Consider the following 21833-nt stretch of genomic DNA (forward strand, 5'->3'; position numbering starts at 1 on the left):
GAGCAAAAATACAAGAGGGCAGTATTATTAAGAACAAAATTTGCTACAACTTTCATTCCAAAACTTTTTTTGTAGTATGATCCGACTTCCGAGTGCTACCACTGATTACAGCAAAACAACGGAATTCATCAAATATTCACATTTTCGTGTTTTTCTCGATATTTACGCATCAAAGAGCAAAAATACAAGAGAGCAAAATTGTTCAGAATACAATTTGCTACAACTTTTATTCCAGAAGTTTTTTTGTAACATGCTCTAATTCCCGAGTGGTACCATTGATTAGTAATAAAATAACGAAATTCATCAAATATTCACATTTTCGTATTTTTCTCGACATTTACGCATCTGAGAGCAAAAATACAAGAGAGCAATATTGTTAAGAATACAATTTGCTATAACTTTTATTCCAAACATTTTTTTGTAACATGCTCCAATTCTTAAGTGTTACCATTAACATCTTGTAGATAACGATACACAATTTTTAACCTATTTTGTTGTATTTTTATCATTGATTCTACCGATATTTGGTCGACGTAGGTTGGCAACGCTGATTACATATAAGAATTACAAGGTGTGTTCTAACTCATCCCTAAATCGCGATGGTGAGGGGACGGTCCCCATCAGTTCGTTAAGTTGCGGAAACTGAACTCTGGCAATTTCCCCACAGCCAGCCTTCACAGCTTTCAAATTGGCCGAGGCGTCGTCCTGCGTCCGCTGACCCTTTTGGTAATTTTGCAGCAGGACAAATTTCCCCCCTTCTGCTAGACCGACGCTAACCGTTGAAGTCTCGACTTCTACTTCCTGCGAAAGGACCCTGATTCGATAAGGTGGAAGGAGCAGGTCGAAGGTATGTGAAGGGTGAAGATTTGCGGAGGACAAAGATTGTATGGGGTGGCTTGTACGGTGTTAGGGAACAATACCGCCAATCTTAGGTCAACCGAGTGGTCAAACAATCCCTTGTGGACATACTTGATGGCGAATTTCGTGGGCAACTAATTAGTAAATCAAAAGAATGATTTCAACGTGTATTAAGTACCAAAAATAGGGCAGAGAAAGTGTAATTCCAGTTAGTATAAACACGTTAACTTTCTCCTCCACTCTCTTTTCAATACAAGAATATAGAAAGATCCCGTTTCGTGGTAAACACAGTTATTCGAAATAAAGGGGTTACTGTAAAGACAAAACGTGGCACAAAGTTGGGAAAGTTCATCTGGCGGTCTGTTTTTATTGCGTCTCTCCGTTTACTTTTCTCGGTGCAAAAGCGAAAGTCAAAAGGAGGGCTCCAGTTAAACGAACGAAGGGAACAATGAAGGGTTGCTGCCAACAAAGAATTGCCAAACCCCATTGGTTACACAATAACTGGAAAAGGGAAAGTAATAAATCTTACGTCAAAACCAGTTATGTTAGGATCACGAAATAACGGCACTAAAACCGAAATAAAGAATTACCAGAAAGCTGAACCTAAATCCTAATAACTTAAATTAAAATAAAATCGAAAATTGTAAGTGCCTAATTTGCTCGAAGACTCAAAGATCCGTTTTTATCCCCCGATTTATTACCAAACACCGGGCAAGCCACTTAACAAACCAGACACAACAAGATCGAGAAAACGAGGAAGGAGTGAGGGTGAGAAAACCGACGAAGTCTGAAGAACGCAATTTCCATTATTCGGGGAGTTGTTGGAGGGTGCTAAGGAAACTCACCTCTTACGCAAATATTCGATTCACGACTTCCGGACACACTTTCAAACCTGTGGCCGAAGAGAAAATTTTATTTATTACTTTGCTCCCGCAGACGTTGAGTGCTCTATTATGCAGCCGTGAATTTGATTGAATAAGAAGGGGGACTTCCACGACGCCGCAGCTTTTAAATTTTCCATTGACAAAAAATTTCCGATAATATGTTTATTTCTACACTAATAAATAGAGCTTTCTTGAGAATCATGTTTAAAATAATGGTGTTAGAGAACAACTTTAAAAATTTGTGAAAAATCAATTTTTTCAGAATTATTTTTGAAATTGTCACTAAGTATTAAGAAAAGTGTCTACTTTGCAGCTATGAAGTCCGTTTTGAAAAATCTCGTTTAGATTTTGAGATATACGTTCTAGAAATTAATCGTAATTTTTGATAGAATTAAAAATTTTTGAGTTAATTTTAAAAATTTGTGAAAAATCGATTTTTTGGGATTTATTTATGAAATTATCACTAAGTATCAATAAAAGTATGTACTTTTCAACCATCAAGTCCGCTTTAAAATATCTCGTTTATATTTTGAGATACACGTTCTAAAACTCAATCGTAATTTTTGATAGAATTAAAAATTTTTGAGTTACTTTAAAAATTTGTGAAAAATCGATTTTTTGAGATTTATTTATGAAATTATCACCAAGTACCAATAAAAGCATGTACTTTTCAACCATCAAGTCCGCTTTGAAAAATCTCGTTTATATTTTGAGATATACGTTCTAGAACTCAATCATAATTTTTGTTAGAAATAAAAATTTTTGAATTAACTTAAAAAATTTGTGTAAAATCGATTTTTTGAGATTTATTTATGAAATTATCACCAAGTATCAATAAAAGCATGTACTTTTCAACCATCAAGTCCGCTTTGAAAAATCTCGTTTATATTTTGAGATATACGTTCTAGAAATTAATCGTAATTTTTGATAGAATTAAAAATTTTTGAGTTACTTCAAAAATTTGTGAAAAATCGATTTTTTGAGAATTATTTATGAAATTATCACCAAGTACCAATAAAAGCATGTACTTTTCAACCATCAAGTCCGCTTTGAAAAATCTCGTTTATATTTTGAGATATACGTTCTAGAACTCAATCGTAATTTTTGTTAGAAATAAAAATTTTTGAATTAACTTAAAAAATTTGTGTAAAATCGATTTTTTGAGATTTATTTATGAAATTATCACTAAGTATCAATAAAAGTATGTACTTTTCAACCATCAAGTCCGCTTTAAAATATCTCGTTTATATTTTGAGATACACGTTCTAGGACTCAATCGTAATTTTTGATAGAATTAAAATTTTTGAGTTAACTTTAAAAATTTATGAAAAATCGATTTTTTCAGATTTATTTATGAAATTATCACCAAGTATCAATAAAAGCATGTACTTTTCAACCATCACGTTCGCTTTGAAATATCTCGTTTATATTTTGAGATACACGTTCTAGAACTCAATCGTAATTTTTGATAGAATTAAAAATTTTTGAGTTAACTTTAAAAATTTGTGAAAAATCGATTTTTTGAGATTTATTTATGAAATTATCACCAAGTACCAATAAAAGCACGTACTTTTCAACCATCAAGTCTGCTTTGAAATATCTCGTTTATATTTTGAGATATAGGCTTTAGAATTCAATCGTAATTTTTGATAGAATTAAAAATTTTTGAGTTAACTTTAAAAATTTGTGAAAAATCGATTTTTTGAGATTTATTTATGAAATTATCACCAAGTACCAATAAAAGCATGTACTTTTCAACCATCAAGTCTGCTTTGAAATATCTCGTTTATATTTTGAGATATAGGCTTTAGAATTCAATCGTAATTTTTGATAGAAATAAAAATTTTTGAGTTAACTTTAAAAATTTATGAAAAATCGATTTTTTGAGATTTATTTATGAAATTATCACCAAGTATCAATAAAAGCATGTACTTTTCAACCATCAAGTCCGCTTTGAAATATCTCGTTTATATTTTGAGATACACGTTCTAGAACTCAATCGTAATTTTTGATAGAATTAAAAATTTTTGAGTTAACTTTAAAAATTTGTGAAAAATCGATTTTTTGAGATTTATTTATGAAATTATCACCAAGTACCAATAAAAGCATGTACTTTTCAACCATCAAGTCCGCTTTGAAATATCTCGTTTATATTTTGAGATATAGGGTTTAGAATTGAATCGTAATTTTTGATAGAATCAAAAATTTTTGAGTTAACTTTAAAAATTTGTGAAAAATCGAGTTTTTGAGAATTATTTATGAAATTATCACCAAGTATTAATAAAAACATGTACTTTTCAACCATCAAGTCCGCTTTGAAATATCTCGTTTATATTTTGAGATACACGTTCTAGAACTCAATCGTAATTTTTGATAGAATTAAAAATTTTTCAGTTAACTTTAAAAATTCGTGAAAAATCGATTTTTTGGGAATTATTTATGAAATTATCACCAAGTATTAATAAAAGCATCTACTTTTCAACCATCAAGTCCGCTTTGACAAATCTCGTTTATATTTTGAGATATACGTTCTAGAAATCAATCGTAATTTTTGATAGAATTAAAAATTTTTGAGCTAAATTTAAAAATTTATGAAAAATCGATTTTTTGAGATTTATTTATGAAATTATCACCAAGTATCAATAAAAGCATGTACTTTTCAACAATCAAGTCCGCTTTGAAAAATCTCGTTTAGATTTTGAGATATAGGTTCTAGAACTCAATCGTAATTTTTGATAGAATTAAAAATTTTTGAGTTAACTTTAAAAATTTGTGAAAAATCGATTTTTTGAGATTTATTTATGAAATTATCACCAAGTACCAATAAAAGCACGTACTTTTCAACCATCAAGTCTGCTTTGAAATATCTCGTTTATATTTTGAGATATAGGCTTTAGAATTCAATCGTAATTTTTGATAGAATTAAAAATTTTTGAGTTAACTTTAAAAATTTGTGAAAAATCGATTTTTTGAGATATATTTATGAAATTATCACCAAGTATCAATAAAAGCATATACTTTTCAACCATCAAGTCCGCTTTTAAAAATCTCGTTTAGATTTTGAGATATACGTTCTAGAACTCAATCGTAATTTTTGATAGAATTAAAAATGTTTGAGTTAACTTTAAAAATTTGTGAAAAATCGATTTTTTGAGAATTATTTATGAAATTATCACCAAGTATCAATAAAAGTATGTACTTTTCAACCATCAAGTCGACTTTAAAATATCTCGTTTATATTTTGAGATACACGTTCTAGAACTCAATCGTAATTTTTGATAGAATTAAAATTTTTGAGTTAACTTTAAAAATTTGTGAAAAATCGAGTTTTTGAGAATTATTTATGAAATTATCACCAAGTATCAATAAAAGCATGTACTTTTCAACCATCAAGTCCACTTTGAAATATCTCGTTTATATTTTGAGATACACGTTCTAAAACTCAATCGTAATTTTTGATAGAATTAAAAATGTTTGAGTTAAATTTAAAAATTCGTGAAAAATCGATTTTTTGAGAATTATTTATGAAATTATCACCAAGTATCAATAAAAGCATGTACTTTTCAACCATCAAGTCCGCTTTGAAAAATCTCGTTTATATTTTGAGATACACGTTCTAGAAATTAATCGTAATTTTTGATAGAATTAAAAATTTTTGAGTTAACTTTAAAAATTTGTGAAAAATCGATTTTTTGAGAATTATTTATGAAATTATCACCAAGTATCAATAAAAGCATGTACTTTTCAACCATCAAGTCCGCTTTGAAATATCTCGTTTATATTTTGAGATATACGTTCTAGAACTCAATCGTAATTTTTGATAGAATTAAAAATTTTTGAGTTAACTTTAAAAAATTGTGAAAAATCGATTTCTTGGTGAATATTTGTAAAATTGTCATTAATTATTAATTAAACTATGTACTTTTTAGTGATGAAGTCCGCTTTGAAAAATCACTTTTAGTTTTTGAGATATAAACTTTTGAACTTTCGCAATTTTTAATCATTTTTACACTTATTGAGATAACTGTGAAAAATCGATTTCTTGGAGCATATTGATGAAATTGTCACCAATCATTAATTAAAGCATATACTTTTTAATGATAAAGTCCGTTTTAAAAAATTACTTTTTTATCAAACATCTAATTTTTAGGCCCTCTTTTTATTTGAACTAATACCTTCTTACACTTAGAACAGAAAATGTAGATGTAAATCTATCTTAAAGAAATCTAGTCCCCCGATAACAACAAAAAGATTACCTAAATAGATTACATTTATTTCAAAGAGGATATTAAGCCATTAAGTAGTGTAGGATAAAGCCCTATCTTGTTACTGGTACCTTTATAAGAGACACAGTGTCATCCCTTAAGTATAATGGTTGTGTACCTTTGGGTTTTATGCCGGGGGAATTGAAAAAAAAAAATTGAGAAGAAAAGCAACAATCTCCTTCCGTCTTAGCGTATGTCGTGTGATACGTTGCTGACAGCGCAGGTAAAATTTTTGTGATATGTGGAATAAAAGTGGCCATAAGCACAAAGCGTTATGCGCGAGGGGTGAGTTATGAATGCGGATTTTTGAACGGATCGAATTCACCGGATTATTATTTCTCCGGTCGGATGGTGTGTGTTGGTGGTGAATTTTTTTTTGAAATTTTGATACCCGGCACGTTCTTCGTAATCTTATTTTTCCGGACACTTTTACAGTTGGTTAATTTCCGACCGTTGGTTTATATAATAAAAGGTGTCCAAATTTATATAAAACATCTGCTTAAATCTTTTATAAAACTGAGTATTAAGAAAAAAATTAAATTATTACTTTTTTAAATTGTTCAAGGTTTTTACTAAATCTGATTTCACGCACAATTGAACGAAGTAATCCTCTTTGAATACTTTTAGATGTATTTACTTGGTTTCCTATTTCGTGGAGTATCCTATTTCGCTTAAATGAACGGTTACCTAAAATGTAAAAGAATTTTATTCCTTCCAACAATTTCAAGAAATCGATTTTTCACAATTTTTTAAAGTTATCTCAATAAGTGTAAAAATGATTAAAAATTGCGATTAAGTTCAAAAGTTTATATCTCGAAAACTAAAAGTTATTTTTTAAAATGGACTTTATCATTAAAAAGTACATGCTTTAATTAATGATTGGTGATAATTTCATAAACATTTTTCAAGAAATCGATTTTTTACGATTTTTTAAAATTGATTCGATAAAATGAAAACTTGTTAATGAGCTGGGTGGAGTTCAAAACTTTGTATCTCAAAAACTAAAAGTTATTTTTTAAAACGGACTTTATCATTAAAAAGTACGTGCTTTAATTAATGATTGGTGATAATTTCATAAACATTTTTCTAGAAATCGATTTTTTACGAATTTTTATAATTGACTAGATAAAATGAAAACTTGTTAATAAGTTTGGTGGAGTTCAAAACTTTGTATCTCAAAAACTAAAAGTTATTTTTTAAAACGGACTTTATCATCAAAAAGTACATGCTTTAATTAATGATTGGTGACAATTTCATAAACATTTTTCTAGAAATCGATTTTTTACGAATTTTTATAATTGACTCGATAAAATGAAAACTTGTTACTAAGCTGGATGGAGTTCAAAACTTTGTATCTCAAAAACAAAAAGTTATTTTTTAAAACGCACTTTATCATTAAAAAGTACGTGCTTTAATTAATGATTGGTGATAATTTCATAAACATTTTTCAAGAAATCGATTTTTTACGATTTTTTAAAATTGATTCGATAAAATGAAAACTTGTTAATAAGTTGGGTGGAGTTCAAAACTTTGTATCTCAAAAACTAAAAGTTATTTTTTAAAGCGGACTTTATCATCAAAAAGTATATGCTTTAATTAGTAATTAGTGACAATTTTACAAATATTCACCAAGAAATCGATTTTTCACAATTTTTTAAAGTTATCTCAATAAGTGTAAAAATAATTTAAAATTGCGATTAAGTTCATAAGTTAATATCTCAAAAACTAAAAGTGATTTTTCAAAACGGACTTCATCACTAAAAAGTGTATACTTTCATTAGTAATTAGTGATAATTTTGCAAATATTCTCCAAAAAATCGATTTTTCACAAATTTTTGAACTTGACTCGATAAACTTAAAAGATAATAAAATTTCGATTAAATTCAAACATTTTTATCTCAAAAACTAAAAGTGATTTCTCAAAACGGACTTCATCACTAAAAAGTAGATACTTTAATTAGTAATTAGTGACAATTTTACAAATATTCACCAAGAAATCGATTTTTCACAATTTTTTAAAGTTATCTCAATAAGTATAAAAATGATTAAAAATTGCGATTAATTTCAAAAGTTTATATCTCAAAAACTAAGAATAATTTTTTAAAACGGGCTTCGTCACTAAAAAGTACATACTTTAATTACTAATTAGTGATAATTTTGTAAATATTCACCAAGAAATCGATTTTTCACAATTTTTTAAAGTTATCTCAATAAGTATAAAAATGATTAAAAATTGCGATAGAGTTCAAAAGTTAATATCTCAAAAACTAAAAGTGATTTTTCAAAACGGACTTCATCACTAAAAAGTACATAGTTTAATTAGTAATTAGTGATAATTTTACAAATATACACCAAGAAATCGATTTTTCACAATTTTTTAAAGTTATCTCAATAAGTATAAAAATGATTAAAAATTGCGATTAATTTCAAAAGTTTATATCTCAAAAACTAAGAATAATTTTTTAAAACGGGCTTCGTCACTAAAAAGTACATACTTTCATTACTAATTAGTGATAATTTTGTAAATATTCACCAAGAAATCGATTTTTCACAATTTTTTAAAGTTATCTCAATAAGTATAAAAATGATTAAAAATTGCGATAGAGTTCAAAAGTTAATATCTCAAAAACTAAAAGTGATTTTTCAAAACGGACTTCATCACTAAAAAGTACATAGTTTAATTAGTAATTAGTGACAATTTTACAAATATACACCAAGAACTCGATTTTTCACAATTTTTTAAAGTTATCTCAATAAGTATAAAAATAATTTAAAATTGCGATTAATTTCAAAAGTTTATATCTCAAAAATTAAGAATAATTATTCAAAACGGATTTTATCACTAAAAAGTACATACTTTAATTAGTAACTAGTGATAATTTTGCAAAATTTCTCCAAGAAATAGATTTTTCACAATTTTTTAAAGGTATCTCAATAAGTAAAAATAATTAAAAATTGCGATTAAGTTCATAAGTTAATATCTCAAAAACTAAAAGTGATTTTTCAAAACGGACTTCATCACTAAAAAGTACATAGTTTAATTAGTAATTAGTGACAATTTTACAAATATTCACCAAGAACTCGATTTTTCACAATTTTTTAAAATTATCTCAACAAGTGTAAAAATGATTAAAAATTGCGATTAAGTTCATAAGTTAATATCTCAAAAACTAAAAGTGATTTTTCAAAACGGACTTCATCACTAAAAAGTGTATACTTTCATTAGTAATTAGTGATAATTTTGCAAATATTCTCCAAAAAATCGATTTTTCACAAATTTTTGAACTTGACTCGATAAACTTAAAAGATAATAAAAATTTCGATTAAGTTCAAACATTTTTATCTCAAAAACTAAAAGTGATTTCTCAAAACGGACTTCATCACTAAAAAGTAGATACTTTAATTAGTAATTAGTGACAATTTTACAAATATTCACCAAGAAATCCATTTTTCAAAATTTTTTAAAGTTATCTCAATAAGAGTAAAAATGATTAAAAATTGCGATTAATTTTAAAAGTTTATATCTCAAAAACTAAGAATAATTTTTTAAAACGGGCTTCGTCACTAAAAAGTACACACTTTCATTACTAATTAGTGATAATTTTGTAAATATTCACCAAGAAATCGATTTTTCACAATTTTTTAAAGTTATCTCAATAAGTATAAAAATGATTAAAAATTGCGATAGTGTTCAAAAGTTAATATCTCAAAAACTAAAAGTGATTTTTCAAAACGGACTTTATCACTAAAAAGTAGATACTTTATTTAACGATTGTTGATGATATCATAAATATTTTCCAAGAAATCGATTTTTCACAAATTTATCTCACTAAAATGGAGTTTTACCAAAAAATTCTTTTAACTAAGAGGCGGTGATTTTTTTTCTAGTTCTTAATGTAGGTAAAATTGGACATTGCAGACGTATATATCACTAAGTGACAGAGTGCCAGATAAAGGCTGGCTAGTTTGGTTTGTTTGCAGATGGCGGATGATAGTACGTGCCTCAGCGTGTGTCCACGGTAGATCTCTTTAGTGGACAACCGGTCCATTGTCGACGATGTTATCTGGCCCGCCGTGGTCATTAAAAGGCGAATTTGTCAAAGAGATCGTGCAGCTGCGGCCAATTATCGCCTCAAATTTGAACAAACTTTTTCGACAATCCTCCTAAAATCAAATTAAACTAAAACATTGTTTTTGACGTTTTATTTTTGGATCAACCTTTAGCACATAAGTGTCAGATTAACATCTACCGGGAATGAATGAAGTTATAATTCCGTAATGAAAGAACGCGAATGAAAGGAACCAACGAATGGGTTTCCTTTTATATTGACCTCTTTATGTGTAGGAAGGGTGAAACTTTGGTGTTTTTATTTCGGTTTCTGTGGGCATCTAAAAGACCCACACTAAATCTGACAATGCGAGGTTTCATTTTTATTTTTGTATTTTTTTATGATCCATTTTCTGCACTCTCGTATCCTTTACATTCGTTGAAAAGATCGGAGCTTATCAAAAGGCCATTCAACGCTAATCGCGGATTTAACGCCTCTTTTAATAAAAAAACCTACATAAATCTTTCAAGAAATCTTGGCACATGTGGTTTTCGTCATTTTGGTCGTTCCCTATTGTTTGTGTTTTTAACCTGTGGCCAGTTTTCTCTTCAAGACGACCTTCAAGAAGACTCCGGTGACAAATTGCAAAACGTTATGGTTCCCTTCAATGTTTTCAGGGAAGTTGGTAAGGCGACATGCCTCCGTTGGTTGACCAAAAAACTTCCCCGAAAGACTACCACCCGTCGTCTCAAAATAATTATCGACCTCTGTCTCAAGAATAGAACCACTAATCTTGGGCCCCTCAAACGGTGGATCCGCGAAAGTTCCCTCCTTTTTAAGCGTCTAAACCCAACTGTTTAAAACTACAGCTTTAGCGAATTTGATACGCGCACAACAGCCAGAAAAGGACCCGCAAAGAACGTTTAAAAGTGTTAAATGAAACGCACCGTGAAAACTAGTGCTCATTGTGAACGCTTTGGAGGGCAAAAAAAAAACAAAACCAGTCATCGGATATTTTTGGAGTTAAGTAAGGCATTTGTCACGTCATGTGACTTAGTGGGTGGCTTAAAGAAGAGTCTCCTTTATTTCTGGAACAATAAATTGTTCTTGTTTGTTTGAGGATATTAAGGGAAAATAACGTTCGCTAAAGAGTTCTAATTAGAAGACTTTACCAAGAAAATTCACATGATAAAACATTAATAAGTAATTCTTTATTCTCACCAGTTGACACCACAAAGGTAAACCTAACATACCTGAGTAACAACCCTTTGTGATACGAATTTTGCCCCCTTATAAACTCCCCTCGGCGAATTAACCCCATCGTTCGAGACACAATGCAACTGTTTATAAGATCTTTCAACAGATCCATCGAGAGGGGAAATAGAAACAACCCTTCAGCTACAATCTCATTCTGTGATGATGTTCATTGTCAACGTGTGAATGCCAAATTATTATTAAAAGCAAAAAAAATGTTACAACTTAATGATCATTTAATCATTTCATGTCACAAAGCGTTTTGGAACAAATAAGACTTCTACTAGAGTAGGGTTATGCAAAGATGACGTGAAATTTGTAACGGGACAGGAAAATGACCTCCCGTTGCTGCTAACTGTCACAACCCATTCAAATAATACGCGTAAAGTAAAAATAAAAAATCATTACGAAAAAAGAATAGGAAGTAATTTTTGTGTTAACTAAAATTGATGATGTAAAAATGTTTTTGAAACCCCAAAGGGAATCATTTTTCATCCACACCTAAATAACCGAAACTAAAACGGTAATCCTTTCACAATGTCGTTTTTGCCAGTAAAAGGATTCGATATGGGTGTTTACAACCGATATTTGCAAAACGTTGCGTTATGTCCTTTCGGATAAGGGGAATGAAGATAACCAGGTAGAGAATTCGCTTCTTAAAATGTAAATATCTCGGAAACAAGAACATATTTTTCAAAGGGGACTTTTTCATTGTAAAGTGGATGCTTTAGTTGATGATCGGTCATAATTTTATAAATGTTCTTCAAGAAATCGATTTTTCACAAATTTTTAAGTTTGATTCGATAAGTACAAAACTTGCCATTAAGTTCATAAGTTAATATCTCAAAAACTAAAAGTGATTTTTCAAAACGGGCTTTATCACTAAAAAGTATACACTTTCATTAGTAATTAGTAACAATTTTAGAAATATTCACCAAGAAATCGATTTTTCACAATTCTTTAAAGTTATCTCAATAATTGTAAAAATAATTAAAAATTTGTATAGAGTTCAAAAGTTAATATCTCAAAAACTAAAAGTGATTTTTCAAAATGGACTGTATCACTAAAAAGTACATACTTTTGTTAGTAATTAGTGACAATTTTGCAAATATCCACCAAGAAATCGATTTTTCACAATTTTTTAAAGTTAACTCAATAAGTGTAAAAATGATAAAAAATTGCAATAGATTTAAAAAGTTAATATCTCAAAAACTAAAAGTGATTTTTCAAAACGGACAGTATCACTAAAAAGTACATACTTTCATTAGTAATTAGTAATAATTTTACAAATATTCATCAAGAAATCGATTTTTCACAATTTTTTAAAGTTATCTCAATAAGTGTAAAAATGATTAAAAATTTGTATAGAGTTCAAAAGTTAATATCTCAAAAACTAAAAGTGATTTTTCAAAACGGACTATATCACTAAAAAGTACATACTTTCATTAGTAATTAGTGATAATTTTACAAATATTCATCAAGAAATCGATTTTTCACAATTTTTTAAAGTTATCTCAATAAGTGTAAAAATGATTAAAAATTTGTATAGACTTCAAAAGTTAATATCTCAAAAACTAAAAGTGATTTTTCAAAACGGACTATATCACTAAAAAGTACATACTTTCATTAGTAATTAGTGATAATTTTACAAATATTCATCAAGAAATCGATTTTTCACAATTTTTTAAAGTTATCTCAATAAGTGTAAAAATGATTAAAAATTTGTATAGACTTCAAAAGTTAATATCTCAAAAACTAAAAGTGATTTTTCAAAACGGACTATATCACTAAAAAGTACATACTTTCATTAGTAATTAGTGATAATTTTACAAATATTCATCAAGAAATCGATTTTTCACAATTTTTTAAAGTTATCTCAATAAGTGTAAAAATGATTAAAAATTTGTATAGACTTCAAAAGTTAATATCTCAAAAACTAAAAGTGATTTTTCAAAACGGACTGTATCACTAAAAAGTCCATACTTTCATTAGTAATTAGTGACAATTTTGCAAATATTCACTAAGTAATCGATTTTTTACAATTTTTTAATGTTATCTCAATAAGTGTAAAAATGATTAAAAATTTGTATAGAGTTCAAAAGTTAATATCTCAAAAACTAAAAGTGATTTTTGAAAATAGACTGTATCACTAAAAAGTACATACTTTAATTAGTAATTGGTGACAATTTTACAAATATTCACCAAGAAATCGATTTTTCACAATTTTTTAAAGTTATTTCAATAAGTGTAAAAATGATTAAAAATTGCGATTCATTTCAAATGTTAATATCTCAAAAACTAAAAGTGATTTTTAAAAACGGACTGTATCACTAAAAAGTACATACTTTAATTAGTAATTTGTGACAATTTTACAAATATTCACCAAGAAATCGATTTTTCACAATTTTTTAAAGTTATCTCAATAAGTGTAAATATGATTAAAAATTTGTATACAGTTCAAAAGTTAATATCTCAAAAACTAAAAGTGATTTTTTAAAAAGGACTTTATCACTAAAAATTACATACTTTAATTAATAATTAGTGACTATTTTACAAATATTCAACAAGAAATCGATTTTTCACAATTTTTTAAAGTTATTTCAATAAGTGTAAAAATGATTAAAAATTGCGATTCATTTCAAATGTTAATATCTCAAAAACTAAAAGTGATTTTTCAAAACGGACTTCACTACTAAAAAGTAAACACTTTAATTAGTAATTAGTGATAATTTTACAAATATTCACCAAGAAATCGATTTTTCACAATTTTTTAAAGTTACCTCAATAAGTGTAAAAATTAAAAATTTCGTTTGTGTTCGAAAATTAATATCTCAAAAACTAAAAGTGATTTTTCAAAACGGACTTCATTACTAAAAAGTACATACTTTCATTTTTTAAAATCACTCTAATATTTACAAAAATAAAATCTTAGTTTTTTAAACAAACGTCATCATTAAAGAGCAAATGGTTTTATTTTCTCTTCTACTAAGTATTTAGTCTTTTAGGGTCTTTTATTACCACTTAAGTAGTCTTTTGCCTATGCTATATATTATAGTATATACAAGCAGTATTTAGTTTTTTATGGGCTTTATCTAGTTATTCTATGGATGCATCAACTTAGTATTTTTCTAGAAGTACAATATCTTAGCTTTTACTATTTTTTTTAGTATTTTTTATTTTTGTATGTAACATTCAATATATTACTTATGGCTTTCCCTTTTTATATTGTTCTTTATTATTCTTTATGGGGAATAACCGCCACCTAGCATCCTTTTAAGGCAACCCAAGTGAAGCACCATCTATTAAAGGAGCGTTAAACTTAATGGAGATTGGAATGAAGTTTGTCGCATATTTGAAGAGATGGCGCTTTTTACTCGGATTCAAAATTAATTTTTTTTAATTTTTAATAATTCAATTCGTTGATTGAGAAGAGTTGTTATGTTAATTATTTTTTATTTTTTTATTAATTAAAATTTTTAATCGATTATTATAAATACCCTTATTAAATGTAATGAAAGTTTGGTCAATAATGCTTTCAAACGAAGTTTTGGTAGACATAAAGATTGTTTGTGTCGTCAATTCAACCAATTTCAATTTGATTGTAAGTAAAGAACGTTTTATTTATTCGTTTCTTTTTTTATCGCAATTTTAAGCAAGATAAATCGAACACTTTTAAAATTTTTAGGTTAAAACCGTTTGTTTTGATTAATTTTTGAAAAATTGTTTGAGAACGTATTCCTCGCGTAATCACAATAAAAGAAATCTTGACAATTCAATGACAACAAGACGACACCTGACAAAAACCGTCGAGATATGTTTCCATATGTAGTGGCTGAAAGAGGCAGTCACAACACGACGTCCAAATTTTTAGACGAAGGTCGGACCAGCTCCAACAGTTCGCGTGAATGTTTAACATCTTGGATAAAAGAAGATAATATCAAGACCAATAGCTCAAATAATAATGATTCGAAGGTAAACATGCGAAGAAATTCGGCGAGACAAACAAACTCGTCAAACACGAGCCAACAACCATCGAGGAACACTTCGCCGAATACCTCTCCGTATAAACCAAAAAAATTTAACAAAAAAGAAACCATCATGACGGAAGAGAAACGAAAATCGAAACAATTAAAAGAAATCGAATTAATCGCAAAGAATCGCGACGAAAGGAGACAAAGACAAGCGGGAGAGAAAGCGATGAAAGATGCGATTATAAAGGAAGAAAAATATAACCCATATTGGGAATTCCAACAAATGATTAACGACTACAGAAAAGGATTAGAATTTCACCCATTAAGAGACACCGACCCAGTTATAGAAAACCAAATAACAGTGTGTGTCAGAAAACGTCCAATGAACGATAAAGAAAATAACCGAAAAGAAGTCGACGTCATCAGCATCCCAAACAAAGACGTCCTCATAGTTCACGAACCAAAACAAAAAGTCGATCTCACCAAATACTTAGAAAACCAACATTTTCGATTCGATTACGTCTTCGATGAAAACTGCTCGAATTATATCGTTTATAAATTCACCGCAAGACCATTAGTAAAAACGATTTTCGATGGTGGAATGGCAACGTGTTTCGCTTATGGTCAAACTGGATCGGGGAAAACCCATACGATGGGGGGCGATTTTAAAGGAAAACTTCAAAACTTCAACAATGGGATTTACGCATTCGTAGCACACGATGTTTTTAAAATAATGAAAGCGAAAAAATTAAATTGCATAGTCTCGGCGAGTTTTTTCGAAATCTATGGAAAACTCGTCTTTGATTTGTTAGCGAAAAAAGAACGACTTCGCGTCCTCGAGGATGGTCGTCAAATCGTGCAAGTTGTTGGATTGACTGAAAAAGTTGTGTGTAAAGTTGAGGATGTTCTCGATTTGATACAAAAAGGGAGTCATGAAAGAACTTCGGGGCAAACTTCCGCTAATTCCAACTCATCTAGGAGTCACGCAGTTTTTCAAATAATTATTAGAAAAGGCGATGATAAACGGAGAGTTATTGGGAAATTTTCTCTTATCGATTTAGCTGGAAATGAAAGAGGTGCGGATACTTTCACAGCTGATCGACAAACTAGACTCGAAGGGGGAGATATAAATAAAAGTCTTTTGGCTTTAAAAGAATGTATTAGAGCGTTAGGGAAAAAAGGTGCTCATTGTCCATTTCGAGGGAGTAAATTAACTCAAGTTTTGCGAGATTCTTTCATCGGGGAGAATTCACGAACTTGTATGATTGCGTTAATTTCCCCAGGATTAGCGTCTTGCGAACATAGTCTTAACACTTTGCGCTACGCAGATCGAGTTAAGGAATTGGTCGCTTTCGATGTTGAAGATAGCCATGGTAATACTCCAAGAGTTAATCCTCCGATTGACGAAGAAATGTTTTCCTCCTCCGCTGACGAAGAAGATATAACCGATTCGATTTTGGCCGAATTAGAAGCTGTTAATGCTAATCGATCCGTAATTGAGTATTGCGTCCATTTCCATAGCAGAGCTTGCGAATTATACAGAGAGTCTCAAAAGCAAGGTTACGATAAGCCGAAATATGCCAAAGACTTGAAGGAACTCGTCAAAGGGATGATCGATCTTACCAATGGAGTTCTTACCAAAGCTTCATGTATGTGTGATATTATTGGAAACAATTAAGTAGGTGATATAGAAAACGATTTCTATAATTGGTTCTTCTTAACCTAACACATTTTTTTTCTTATACTTTTTGGTACATTATATAATCAAAAATTGTACAGTTTTTAGTCTTGTATTTTCAATAAATTTTTACAAATACCATACCTATTTATTGTGTTATTATTAAATAATAATAAAACATAATACAGATTCAGTTTTAGTTTCTGAGATATTAAGTTTTGAAGTCTTGCAATTTTTAATCATTTTTACACTTATTGAGATAAAAAAAATTGCGAAAAATCGATTTCTTGGTGAATATTTGTAAAATTGTCACTAATTACTAATTAAAGTATATACTTTTTAGTGATACACTCCGTTTTTAAAAATCACTTTTAATTTTTGAGATATTAACTTTTGAACTTAATCGCAATTTTGAATCATTTTTACACTTATTGAGATAACTTTAAAAAATTGTGAAAAATCGATTTCTTGGTGAATATTTGTAAAATTGTCACTAATTACTAATTAAAGTATATACTTTTTAGTGATCAAGTCCATTTTGAAAAATCACTTTTAGTTTTTGAGACATTAACTTTTGAACTTAATCGCAATTTTGAATCATTTTTACACTTATTGAGATAACTTTAAAAAATTGTGAAAAATCGATTTCTTGGTGAATATTTGTAAAATTATCACTAATTACTAATTAAAGTATGTACTTTTTAGTGATAAAGTCCGTTTTGAAAAATCACTTTTAGTTTTTGAGATATTAACTTTTGAACTTAATCGCAATTTTTAATCATTTTTACACTTATTGAGATAACTTTAAAAAATTGTGAAAAATTGATTTCTTGGTGAATATTTGTAAAATTATCACTAATTACTAATTAAAGTATGTACTTTTTAGTGATAAAGTCCGTTTTGAAAAATCACTTTTAGTTTTTGAGATATTAACTTTTGAACTCTATCGAAATTTTTAATCATTTTTACACTTATTGAGATAACTTCAAAAAATTGTGAAAAATCGATTTCTTGGTGAATATTTGTAAAATTGTCACTAATTAGTAATTAAAGTATGTACTTTTTAGTGATGAAGTCCATTTTGAAAAATCACTTTTAGTTTTTGAGACATTAACTTTTGAACTTAATCGCAAATTTGAATCATTTTTACACTTATTGAGATAACTTTAAAAAATTGTGAAAAATCGATTTCTTGGTGAATATTTGTAAAATTATCACTAATTACTAATTAAAGTATGTACTTTTTAGTGATAAAGTCCGTTTTGAAAAATCACTTTTAGTTTTTGAGATATTAACTTTTGAACTTAATCGCAATTTTTAATCATTTTTACACTTATTGAGATAACTTTAAAAAATTGTGAAAAATCGATTTCTTGGTGAATATTTGTAAAATTATCACTAATTACTAACTAAAGTATGTACTTTTTAGTGATAAAGTCCGTTTTGAAAAATCACTTTTAGTTTTTGAGATATTAACTTTTGAACTTAATCGCAATTTTTAATCATTTTTACACTTATTGAGATAACTTTAAAAAATTGTGAAAAATTGATTTCTTGGTGAATATTTGTAAAATTATCACTAATTTCTAATTAAAGTATGTACTTTTTAGTGATAAAGTCCGTTTTGAAAAATCACTTTTAGTTTTTGAGATATTAACTTTTGAACTCTATCGAAATTTTTAATCATTTTTACACTTATTGAGATAACTTCAAAAAATTGTGAAAAATCGATTTCTTGGTGAATATTTGTAAAATTGTCACTAATTAGTAATTAAAGTATGTACTTTTTAGTGATGAAGTCCATTTTGAAAAATCACTTTTAGTTTTTGAGACATTAACTTTTGAACTTAATCGCAAATTTGAATCATTTTTACACTTATTGAGATAACTTTAAAAAATTGTGAAAAATCGATTTCTTGGTGAATATTTGTAAAATTATCACTAATTACTAATTAAAGTATGTACTTTTTAGTGATAAAGTCCGTTTTGAAAAATCACTTTTAGTTTTTGAGATATTAACTTTTGAACTTAATCGCAATTTTTAATCATTTTTACACTTATTGAGATAACTTTAAAAAATTGTGAAAAATCGATTTCTTGGTGAATATTTGTAAAATTGTCACTAATTACTAATGAAAGTATGTACTTTTTAGTGATGAAGTCCATTTTGAAAAATCACTTTTAATTTTTGAGATATTAACTTTTGAACTTAATCGCAATTTTGAATCATTTTTACACTTATTGAGATAACTTTAAAAAATTATGAAAAATCGATTTCTTGGTGAATATTTGTAAAATTGTCACTAATTACTAATGAAAGTATGTACTTTTTAGTGATGAAGTCCATTTTGAAAAATCACTTTTAGTTTTTGAGATATTAACTTTTGAACTTAATCGAATTTTTAATCATTTTTACACTTATTGAAATAACTTTAAAAAATTGTGAAAAATCGATTTCTTGGTAAATATTTGTAAAATTATCACTAATTAAAGTATGTATTTTTTAGTGATATAATCCGTTTTGAAAAATCACTTTTAGTTTTTGAGATATAAACTTTTGAACTTAATCGCAATTTTTAATCATTTTTGCACTTATTGAGATAACTTTAAATAATTATGAAAAATCGATTTCTTGGTGAATATTTGTAAAATTGTCACTAATCACTAATTAAAGTATATACTTTTCAGTGATACAGTCCGTTTTTAAAAATCACTTTTAGTTTTTGAGATTTTAACATTTGAAATTAATCGCAACTTTTAATCATTTTTACACTTATTGAGATAACTTTAAAAAATTGTGAAAAATCGATTTCTTAGTGAATATTTGTAAAATTATCACTAATTACTAATTAAAGTATGTACTTTTTAGTGATGAAGTCCGTTTTGAAAAATCACTTTTAGTTTTTGAGATTTTAACATTTGAAATTAATCGCAACTTTTAATCATTTTTACACTTATTGAGATAACTTTAAAAAATTGTGAAAAATCGATTTCTTGGTGAATATTTGTAAAATTATCACTAATTACTAATTAAAGTATGTACTTTTTAGTGATGAAGTCCGTTTTGAAAAATCACTTTTAGTTTTTGAGATTTTAACATTTGAAATTAATCGCAACTTTTAATCATTTTTACTCTTATTGAGATAACTTTAAAAAATTGTGAAAAATCGATTTCTTGGTGAATATTTGTAAAATTATCACTAATTACTAATTAAAGTATGTACTTTTTAGTGATGAAGTCCGTTTTGAAAAATCACTTTTAGTTTTTGAGATTTTAACATTTCAAATTAATCGCAACTTTTAATCATTTTTACACTTATTGAGATAACTTTAAAAAATTGTGAAAAATCGATTTCTTGGTGAATATTTGTAAAATTATCACTAATTACTAATTAAAGTATGTACTTTTTAGTGATGAAGTCCGTTTTGAAAAATCACTTTTAGTTTTTGAGATATTAACTTTTGAACTTAATCGCAATTTTTAATCATTTTTACACTTATTGAGATAACTTTAAAAAATTGTGAAAAATCGATTTCTTGGTGAATATTTGTAAAATTATCACTAATTACTAATTAAAGTATGTACTTTTTAGTGATAAAGTCCGTTTTGAAAAATCACTTTTAGTTTTTGAGATATTAACTTTTGAACTCTATCGAAATTTTTAATCATTTTTACACTTATTGAGATAACTTCAAAAAATTGTGAAAAATCGATTTCTTGGTGAATATTTGTAAAATGGTCACTAATTAGTAATTAAAGTATGTACTTTTTAGTGATGAAGTCCATTTTGAAAAATCACTTTTAGTTTTTGAGACATTAACTTTTGAACTTAATCGCAATTTTGAATCATTTTTACACTTATTGAGATAATTTTAAAAAATTGTGAAAAATCGATTTCTTGGTGAATATTTGTAAAATTGTCACTAATTACTAATGAAAGTATGTACTTTTTAGTGATGAAGTCCATTTTGAAAAATCACTTTTAATTTTTGAGATATTAACTTTTGAACTTAATCGCAATTTTGAATCATTTTTACACTTATTGAGATAACTTTAAAAAATTATGAAAAATCGATTTCTTGGTGAATATTTGTAAAATTGTCACTAATTACTAATGAAAGTATGTACTTTTTAGTGATGAAGTCCATTTTGAAAAATCACTTTTAGTTTTTGAGATATTAACTTTTGAACTTAATCGAATTTTTAATCATTTTTACACTTATTGAAATAACTTTAAAAAATTGTGAAAAATCGATTTCTTGGTAAATATTTGTAAAATTATCACTAATTAAAGTATGTATTTTTTAGTGATATAATCCGTTTTGAAAAATCACTTTTAGTTTTTGAGATATAAACTTTTGAACTTAATCGCAATTTTTAATCATTTTTGCACTTATTGAGATAACTTTAAATAATTATGAAAAATCGATTTCTTGGTGAATATTTGTAAAATTGTCACTAATCACTAATTAAAGTATATACTTTTCAGTGATACAGTCCGTTTTTAAAAATCACTTTTAGTTTTTGAGATTTTAACATTTGAAATTAATCGCAACTTTTAATCATTTTTACACTTATTGAGATAACTTTAAAAAATTGTGAAAAATCGATTTCTTAGTGAATATTTGTAAAATTATCACTAATTACTAATTAAAGTATGTACTTTTTAGTGATGAAGTCCGTTTTGAAAAATCACTTTTAGTTTTTGAGATTTTAACATTTGAAATTAATCGCAACTTTTAATCATTTTTACACTTATTGAGATAACTTTAAAAAATTGTGAAAAATCGATTTCTTGGTGAATATTTGTAAAATTATCACTAATTACTAATTAAAGTATGTACTTTTTAGTGATGAAGTCCGTTTTGAAAAA

General features: G+C 27.5%; 2 protein-coding genes across 2 annotated transcripts in view; one reads left to right on the plus strand and one right to left on the minus strand.

The window, feature by feature from the left end:
* LOC111421975 (uncharacterized) overlaps window positions 1–21833 on the minus strand; it is a 220012-nt gene that overhangs the window by 91616 nt on the left and 106563 nt on the right. The gene's annotated exons all lie outside the window — the stretch shown is intronic.
* On the plus strand, window positions 14834–17106 carry LOC111415840 (kinesin-like protein Klp10A). Its single transcript, XM_023047724.2, has 2 exons — window positions 14834–14911; window positions 14996–17106. Exon 2 carries the CDS (start codon window positions 15124–15126, stop codon window positions 16957–16959), a length of 1836 nt encoding a protein of 611 aa, XP_022903492.1. The 5' UTR covers window positions 14834–14911; window positions 14996–15123; the 3' UTR covers window positions 16960–17106.

Source organism: Onthophagus taurus, chromosome 5 (genome assembly GCF_036711975.1).
Source record: "Onthophagus taurus isolate NC chromosome 5, IU_Otau_3.0, whole genome shotgun sequence".
In the NCBI taxonomy this organism is placed as follows: Eukaryota; Metazoa; Arthropoda; class Insecta; order Coleoptera; family Scarabaeidae; genus Onthophagus; species Onthophagus taurus.